Source organism: Odontesthes bonariensis, chromosome 5, assembly GCF_027942865.1.
Source record: "Odontesthes bonariensis isolate fOdoBon6 chromosome 5, fOdoBon6.hap1, whole genome shotgun sequence".
NCBI lineage: Eukaryota > Metazoa > Chordata > Actinopteri > Atheriniformes > Atherinopsidae > Odontesthes > Odontesthes bonariensis.
In genome coordinates, this window is record NC_134510.1 from 28723598 (window position 1) to 28732251 (window position 8654).

The 8654-nt window shown below is 38.6% G+C and overlaps 1 protein-coding gene across 2 annotated transcripts; it reads left to right on the top strand.

The window, feature by feature from the left end:
* The first annotated feature begins 1427 nt into the window (after positions 1-1427).
* Positions 1428-7338, top strand: cyp4t8 (cytochrome P450, family 4, subfamily T, polypeptide 8). Of its 2 annotated transcripts, none has more exons than XM_075466737.1 (12): positions 1428-1660; positions 2075-2219; positions 2365-2409; positions 2508-2635; positions 2807-2931; positions 3085-3239; positions 3364-3470; positions 4475-4665; positions 4791-4924; positions 6085-6149; positions 6509-6591; positions 6867-7338. In XM_075466737.1, exons 1-12 carry the CDS (start codon positions 1469-1471, stop codon positions 7036-7038), a joined length of 1542 nt encoding a protein of 513 aa, XP_075322852.1. In that variant the 5' UTR covers positions 1428-1468; the 3' UTR covers positions 7039-7338. The 2 variants fall into 2 exon arrangements, with proteins under 2 accessions (XP_075322852.1, XP_075322853.1); XM_075466738.1 differs by having other exon boundaries at positions 2075-2117.
* The last annotated feature ends 1316 nt before the right edge of the window (positions 7339-8654 follow it).

Sequence of the window (8654 nt, forward strand, 5' to 3'; positions counted from 1 at the left end):
TTTTTTTTTATGACACGTCTATTAGATATTGTTAAAATTACTCAGTTACTTCAGAGAAACAAACCGGCATTGAGCTATTTGTACCGTATATTGCCAAGCTTGTACTTAAAAGAGCTTAGACTTCCAAAAATACAGCTTGATATGTGCTAAACTGTGCTGTGCTTGTTTCAGTAGCCTACAATGACGTTTAAAAGTATTTACAAGTTCAAACAAAGCACATGAGGTGAAGAGCTACAGTGGAAATGTTTACATAAGATGAACAACATGATTGAGATATGAGTCACAGCGGCTCAACAAGCCTATCAATGCTTATATCTTGATGAATCTGGAGTGTCTGTGTTGTACCTTCTGGGATTTTCCCTTTCTCTCCATGTGTTTTATTGTCATTTTTGTGCATGTAAAGGGACTGCTAACTTAAAAAACCCAGAATCTCTCCAGCAGAAAATGCTGACAATCTGAAAGGCCTTATTTTTAGTGCTGGCTATTCTTCCCTCACTCTGACACTAATTTGAATAATAGCTGCCTTAGGTTTGCATTCATCAAACCAAGAATACACAGACAGCGGTCCAAATTACAGCATTTTTTGACCAATTACCTCAGGAGTCCTTGAACACAAAAAGGCAGAGATGGGACATTTCACACGGAAGTTGACAAGAGATGCATCAGCAATGCGTGTTATAAAAAACCACGAGCTTTTGGAACATTAAACCACGTAATTGTTTTCTCATAGACCCCAACATTAAGTCGTGAGTTTCAGTATTGCTGCCTCACTGAATGATACCCTCTTTAAACCACAACCTCAACATGACAGCCTATCAAAAACTTCATATGGGGCTGTGGAAAAGTTAAGTGCAATTCAAGATGTTTCCAGTATCATGTCAGAGAAAGAGAGCATGAGTCTGGTCTGAAATGTACCTGCAGCGTGACACCAATCCCCATCTGTGCGCTGGAAGAGTCGCGAAGAAGTACGTGTTCAGTACCATGACCATAATAATAATGATCATAATCTAATGTATTAAAACGCCTTTCAACTTTGAGGAATTCGGATTTTAAATCTTCAGACTGTGAGGGAGGTTAAAAGATTTAAAGATAAATAGAATACATGAGATCATTTTACACAGTTTTAACTCCACATATTTGTATTCTAGATTTCTTGGTAATCTGCTTAAACGTGCATTCAATGCTCTAAATGTCTACGTCTTGGACGCTTGGTAATCGTTATAGGCTCTAATCTTTTGGGCTATATTGCCCTGTTGTTGAATGTCTGTGACTCCATCCAAACCCCCCGTTTTCCGTTTGCACGCAACGTTCATGTCTCGACGCACTGATTCTCCGCCTACCACACTCAAACACACACACACACACACACACACACACACACACACACACACACACACAATAAGTCTGTGGTGCTGGATAGAGCTGGTCTTTTTTTTTTTTCTTCCAGGAAGACTCGGGCAACGTCGGTATGAAGTTAGCCGGAGCTTTCATGGACTTTCCGACGGCCTGGCCTCATGTGCACAGCTTGTTTGCTGCGCTCTGTGTCGTTGCGGCTGTGTACAAATTAGCGATTCTCGTCGTCAGGAACAAAGCTGTGCATCGACACGTCGAAGCTTTTCCAGGACCTCCGGCACACTGGCTGTTTGGACATGTTTTACAGGTAACGCATTTGCAGCAGCTGCAACTTTGCAGAGCTGTTCTGCACTTGCACAATAATAATAAAACGAAGAATAGGTGTCAGAGGTTTGAAAGTTATCATTTGCATCACAACTGGGTGCTGAATATCGCTTTGTAATTTATAAAGTGCTCCTTTTTTATATATATATATAATGCAAGTCTTGATCTTTTTGTGATCATAAACTGTTCTAAACATCCCTGTTTATATAGAGCCTACATTTCTAAATGATGCATAAAGATTTTTACCTATACATTTCTTAAATTGCAGATTTGAGTTTGTGTTGTCGTATTGCTATTCGTGTTGCTTAGTTTATCATTGCAAATAAGTGTCACATATTTATGGCAGTGTGCGTGCGTGTTGTTATTATTTTTCAGACATCCTTCCTTTTTCTTTTAGTTCAAACAAGATGGGACAGACTTCGACAAGGTGGTGAAGTGGGGTGAGCAGTATCCTTATGCTTTCCCAATGTGGTTTGGCCCCTCTATTTGTATCCTCAACATTCACCATCCAGATTATGTAAAAACCATACTTGCATCAACAGGTGTGTGATTTTTCATCAATTTTCATTTATTCAACTTAGTGCTTATCATCGCTTGTTTTTGTAACATTTTTTAAAAGCTCAGATGCTGCATAATAACATCCAAAGGTCAGTGTTATAAAGCTTTTATTTGCCATCTTTCCAACAGAGCCAAAAGATGATTTTGTATACAGGTTTATCGAGTCTTGGATTGGTAAGATCTGCTTTTCCTTACCCTACAACATGTTTTACAGGGATGTCTTTTGAGCAGCTTTACTCACTCACACTCATCATGTCCGCTTCTGTCTCCAGGACACGGGTTATTGGTGTCAAGTGGTCAGAAATGGTTTCGCCACAGAAGGCTCTTAACTCCGGGTTTCCATTATGATGTTTTAAAACCATATGTGCAACTGATGTCACAATCTGCTAAAACCATGCTGGTATGCAAATGTTTTGTTGTGTAAATCTCTACTCAAATAAAAATCCAAAGGATCTCGATAAGATCAATACAAAGCTAAAACTAGTCATACAAAACTAGTCAAGCTTTTGCATGTGTAGGAGGTTTTTACACATCCTGCACAGAGTCACATCTGGTCTCTCATTGTTGCCAGGACAAATGGGAAAGTTATGCAACCACCAAAGAGGCGTTGGAGTTGTTTGAGCATGTGAGCCTTATGACACTGGACAGCATCATGAAGTGTGCCTTCAGCTGCAACAGCAACTGTGAGACAGAGGGGTGAGTCCATAGAAATGAGTTTTTAACCATTCACAATTTCAGCTTCTGCTTTATTTAGTGCTTAACTTGTAAATCAAAATGTGTCTGTTCAGGTGTCAAAATTATGAGTGGAAAAAGTGCAGCTTATAATGTTTCCCTGCTTTCACATTTCAGAGGAACAAATACATACATCAAGGCAGTGTATGAGCTCAGCAATCTTATAGACATTCGAATGAGGACATTTCCATACCACAGTGATCTCATTTTCTACCTCAGCCCACATGGTTTCAGATATAGGAAAGCATGCAAGGTGGCTCACAGCCATACCAGTAAGCTCAAATCTGATGCAACAACAGTCTGAACGACTGCCAAATGATAAGACTTGAAATTTTCATTTAGTTTGTCAATTTAGTGTGAAAATGCAAAAGCTCATCTATGATCTTCTTTTTTAAGAGGAGGTTATAAGAAAGAGGAGAGAAGCACTTAAGGAAGAGACTGAGCATGGCCGCCTGCAATCCAAGAGATACTTGGATTTTCTGGACATCCTTCTCTTCGCAAGAGTATGTGTTATCAGTTCCAACCCCTGCTTTTACAATACGACATATTCTTTCATGTGAGCGAGTTGACGAATGTTACACGCCAGCAGCCAAATGTCTCTTACAAGGTGCTTTCTGGAAATAAAAAAGGAGTTTGGAAATGTTTAGTGAGAATAACAGGATCTGAGTATTTTAAGCACAAACAGCCTTAAAGTAGCACTTGTCAAACTAAAAATGGCAAACAAATGTACCACTAACAAAGCATTTAGGATGAAAGCCTCAAAACAATATTCAAACAAGTAAAAGTAAGAGGATATGCATAAACTCAATATTGGATATAATGCATGTGTGCAAAGCACTGTGCTGACCATGTTCTGCATACCAATGTCTATTTGCACAAAGGCAACTCTCAGCCTTTTTGTTCTTTTTTGTGCAGAAACTGCTTGAGACAGTATTGGAAAACCTTTGCCATCCAAACTTCCTCATCTCCTTAAGCATCCCTGAGCTGCTTTATCAAAGCATCTTTGCAGGATAATGATTTGCTTGTTGTCTGTAAGCTTAGTGGCAGCTGGGAGTCACAGCGGGACAGTGACCCCACGCATCAAACTACAAAAACACGATAAAAGCTAGCCTTTTGATTAGCATTAAACTTTAACCTAAAACAGACACAGTTACTTGACCCGAAGATAGCCTCAAAATCAGTCATCCTGAGAACATGGTTGACCTACATTTCTGTCTGGTTACTCCCTCTATGATTTGCTGGTTTGATTTAAAACTGCCAGACATACTTGTTTGAGGGTAAAGAAGGTTCATGTTGGTTCACTGTCCTCTCCCACACGTTCTGCAAATGCACTAAAGTATTGATTGCCAGTGTGTTTTTAGGTTGTGTGTTACTATAGTTCAACATGTTATGACTGCTTATTGCGGAACTATCAGACCTCTAACACCAGCCAGTACTCATTAGCGTATATTTACTGCTTCTTTATTGTAGTCTCAGTGAGTTTATCAGTCTTTTATTACATCAACAGGATGAGAAGCAGCAGGGTCTATCAGATGAAGACATTCGAGCAGAGGTGGACACTTTCATGTTTGAAGGGCACGACACCACAGCCAGCGGCATCTCTTACATCCTCTACTGTCTGGCCTGCCACCCCGAACACCAGAAGATCTGCAGGGATGAGATAATTGAGGCTCTGGATGGCAAGGACAGCATGGAATGGTAAGCTTCCAAAATAAAGTCAGTAGCATTGGGTACTACAGCAGCTGCTGCCAGCGAGCTGTAGACCTTTTAATGTCTCTTGAATAACAAATCTTGAACAAAATGTCTGAATGTTTGATATCAAGGGAGGATCTCAGTAGAATTCCATACACTACGATGTGCATCAAAGAAGCGCTTCGTCTTTACCCTCCTGTACCAGGAATGTCCAGGAAGACCACCAAACCCATAACCTTTTTTGATGGAAGGACTTTGCCAGCAGGTCAGTGACACAACGTAATTATAAAGAGGAAATGAGAATGTCCTAGTTGACACTGCTATTGGATGTGTCACAGGGAGAAGATAAGATATTAACTATCTGACCTATGGACTTGGTTTTGTTTCACAAAGTCAACCTTTCACAAAAGAGCACACATTAACCCCCTAAACTACAATGTTTGACAAAAGGAAAACAGATACATAAATGATGCGTACACATAAAAGCCTTCTTTGATACCAGTTTGTGTACACTTCAACCTCTACACAAACTAGCTTTCATAAAGAGAGAATGTGCGGTGAGAATGCGTGCACCTCACACCGTCTTTAGACCACGTGTACACATGTTTTTTTTGGCAGTGTAACCCCGTTTTGCTTTGATAAAACAAAGCAGACAGTTTCACGGAGCTGGCTCAGTATGATGGTGATTTTTTCTGAAATTTCTTTTTCATGTTCTCATTTATTTCTGATTGTGTGTGCTATAAATAACTGCAGCCATGTATCGTACATAATGACAGTGGAAGACCTCTCTAATGAGACTTTAAGAAAACAGCACACATGATATAGTCCATCTGTACACCTGCTTTTCCCTCATTATTGCTGCAGATAAAACAGGAGTTGTTGATCCTCCGTCCTAGTCCTGATGAGCATTTGCAGGGTCAATTGCTCTGAATTTACAGGACTGATTGCTTGTTACTTTTTCAATTCAACAGTTTTTATTCTGTTTGTGATTACAGAACTGCGATTGCCAAACAAAACTATTTATTTTTATTTTTCTGTCCTGAGTTTCTTAGTTTTATATTTGAGAAGACTGTACTTCTTCTCTACTGTTGCTTGAATTATCTTATCCTGTTTAGTTGTGGGGCAGATGATGCATGAACATATAAATGACAAATTAGGGGGGTGTCAGGCGTGGCTAAAAATGGAAGTGAAAATCAGGTTTGTGCATAGTTTCACAATGATTGAGAATCCTGAAAATATAGAAAAACATACACACATCTATGAGTCTGGTGACAAGAATTTGGATCCACATTTCTGCTTTCTGCCTGCGTACACACATTTTTAGTCATACATCTACACAGTTTTATGTGTCTGGCCCAAGGTTTTTACAGTGTTTCTTGTTTCAAATCCTAGATTAAATAGGCCTTTCACTTTCCTGATTTGTAGGTTTTCACATTGGAACAAGCGTGTTTGCGGTTCACAGAAATGCTGCAGTCTGGGAGAACCCTGATGTAAGTCAAAATGATTTCCTTCTGAGGACAACACACTGCACAATGTACATTATATTATCAAAAGAATCATTGATTACATAAAACATACAAAGTCTGTCGCCATTTTACCTATAAGAAAATCACTTAAATAACTGAGGAAATAGGCAATACAGAAAACTGTCTGATGATTCACAGGTAATGGAAAACCTTGAGTTTCCTGGTTGTTCAGTTGAACAGCTGCCAGTAAGCTGGTTTATCCACTCACTATTTTATGTTTGTGAATGAGTTTAAACACTTTTAATTCTCTCTGGACAGATGTACGTTAAGAAATGTGTTATTTACACAATGATAACATTTTCTTTCATCTTGTGGTATGTTAGGTCTTTGACCCACTGCGTTTCCTCCCAGAAAATGTGTCTAAGAGGTCACCTCACGCCTATGTGCCTTTCTCAGCTGGACCAAGGTTTGAACACACATGACACTGTGTGACTGTATGATGTTCTCAGTTTACTCACTGCCTGCTCATGTATCTTACAACAGTCTTCGGTATGCGAATGTGTAACTCAGCACCAAACCCTGCAAGAACCAAAGGGCTTTTCATTGGAGCTAAAGTGAATTAGAGAAAGGGTGAACTCGGTGTAACACATAGCTGTGGGGCTGGATGTGTCCTCTCATCTTACTGCTCAGATCATTTTAAATCCCCTCATGTTTCCTATATTTGATGTTGTCCTCCTTCAGAAACTGCATCGGTCAGACTTTTGCAATGAATGAGATGAAGGTGGTGACAGCCCTGACGCTGAAGCGATACCAGCTGATCGAAGATCCCAGTTTGAAACCCAAGATGATTCCTAGACTGGTTCTCCGCTCACTTAATGGCATCCACATCAAGATCAAACCTGTGGAGTCATAGTTGTAAGAGCAAATGACTTCAGGAACTGAAGTAATTTGAACTAAGATGATTACTCACTGAACTAAGATGATTTGAAGTGAACACTTAATTAAGCTTTTACACTGACATAGAATCTTATCATTATGAATAATGCTTTGTTTAATAAATGTTTTAGGAAGAATTGCGAATTGAAAAAGTACAGAAGGAAAAGTTGTTATCACTTTTTTTATAGGGAGTCATTTTTGCACTTTATTTGGAAAGAAATTAGTTGTATTGTTTTTGCTTCAGTTTGCAATAAATACGAAACCTGATGATCCATCATCTGAGATCATAAACAACCTCATTTCTAAAAAAGCTTAGGCACGACAGGGATGATTTGCAAATCAATTTTTTTTCAAAATAGTTTTTAAAAAAAACATATATCAAATGCTGTAAATGAACTTCCTGGTTAAAAATAAAAAAACATTTTTAAAAAAAGCTTATTTGAATTAGATACCAACATCAACTTTAAAAAAGGGACATTATCATAAGAAATTAGGTGTTTAGACAACAGGTGATCGGTTTGAGAGTAACATTTACCCATACAAAATAGCTAAATTTAGGTTTCCACAGAACACCTTCATATTAAAAGATACAGAAAAATCTGAAGGTCTGAAAACCGGCACTGAATGGCAGTCATTTTTACAATACTTCATTAAAAAACAGGCATGTTTCAGGAAACTGGAAACTGCTTCGTGGGTTCAGGACCAGAATATTTCTGAAAACCAACATAACGGAACACAGTTTGCACCCGTTTTTTTTATGTTAGTTAAGTTTCTACCATGCAGAAAGAAAGAAAAAAGGAAAAATAGCTTTTAAGAGTGGTTCATTTTTGGATTATGAAAGACCGTCACCTCTTCTGGGCCAAAGCTTACTTAATATGTACTCAGGCAAAGTAAAAAAATTAAATTGTCCTGGGGTTTGACAAATCAAATTTTAAACTTGGAAAGCATGGAAGCTGCATCCTCTACGCTAAAAGGGAAGAGGCACCTACTAAGAGAAAAGGCCCCCTGTAGCCTGTTATCAGTGCACAGTTCAAAACCCAGCATCTGTGACTGGTGCAAGGTGCATGTGTAACTAGAGTGGGTAACATACGAGTTGTCATCCAGATGATCCTTCCTGCAGTCCAGACTTTTCAAGCATTCCAACCATTTGGTGGATTATGAAAAAAAAAAAAAAATTGACAAAGGAAGATCATTTCATGCTAAAAAAAAAAGGGAAAACATTTGTTAGCTTACAAATTGCAATTGGTTTTCATCTACATTTTAAAAACTTTTTAAAGTTTTTGACAGTAATCTAAGGTAACCTGGTCACCCAAAGCACTTATCTTTGTCTCTTTACTCATAGAGCAGTCAGATTGTTTAGATGTTTATCTAGGTCGTGATAAGATAGGAGTAAAGGAATGGTAAATATGATAAATGCTAAGTAGATGCTGAAACTGTTGCCAACTTGCAACAGCTTGCAACTTCAGCAACAGCTGAAAAAACAAAGAGAAAAAAACCACAGTATTTTTCTGAGTGGTGAGTGATTCTCACCCCATTTCACACGTGGTTTATGGCTGAGACGAGACAGATTAAAGAAAAGTTTAAGATTAGCTT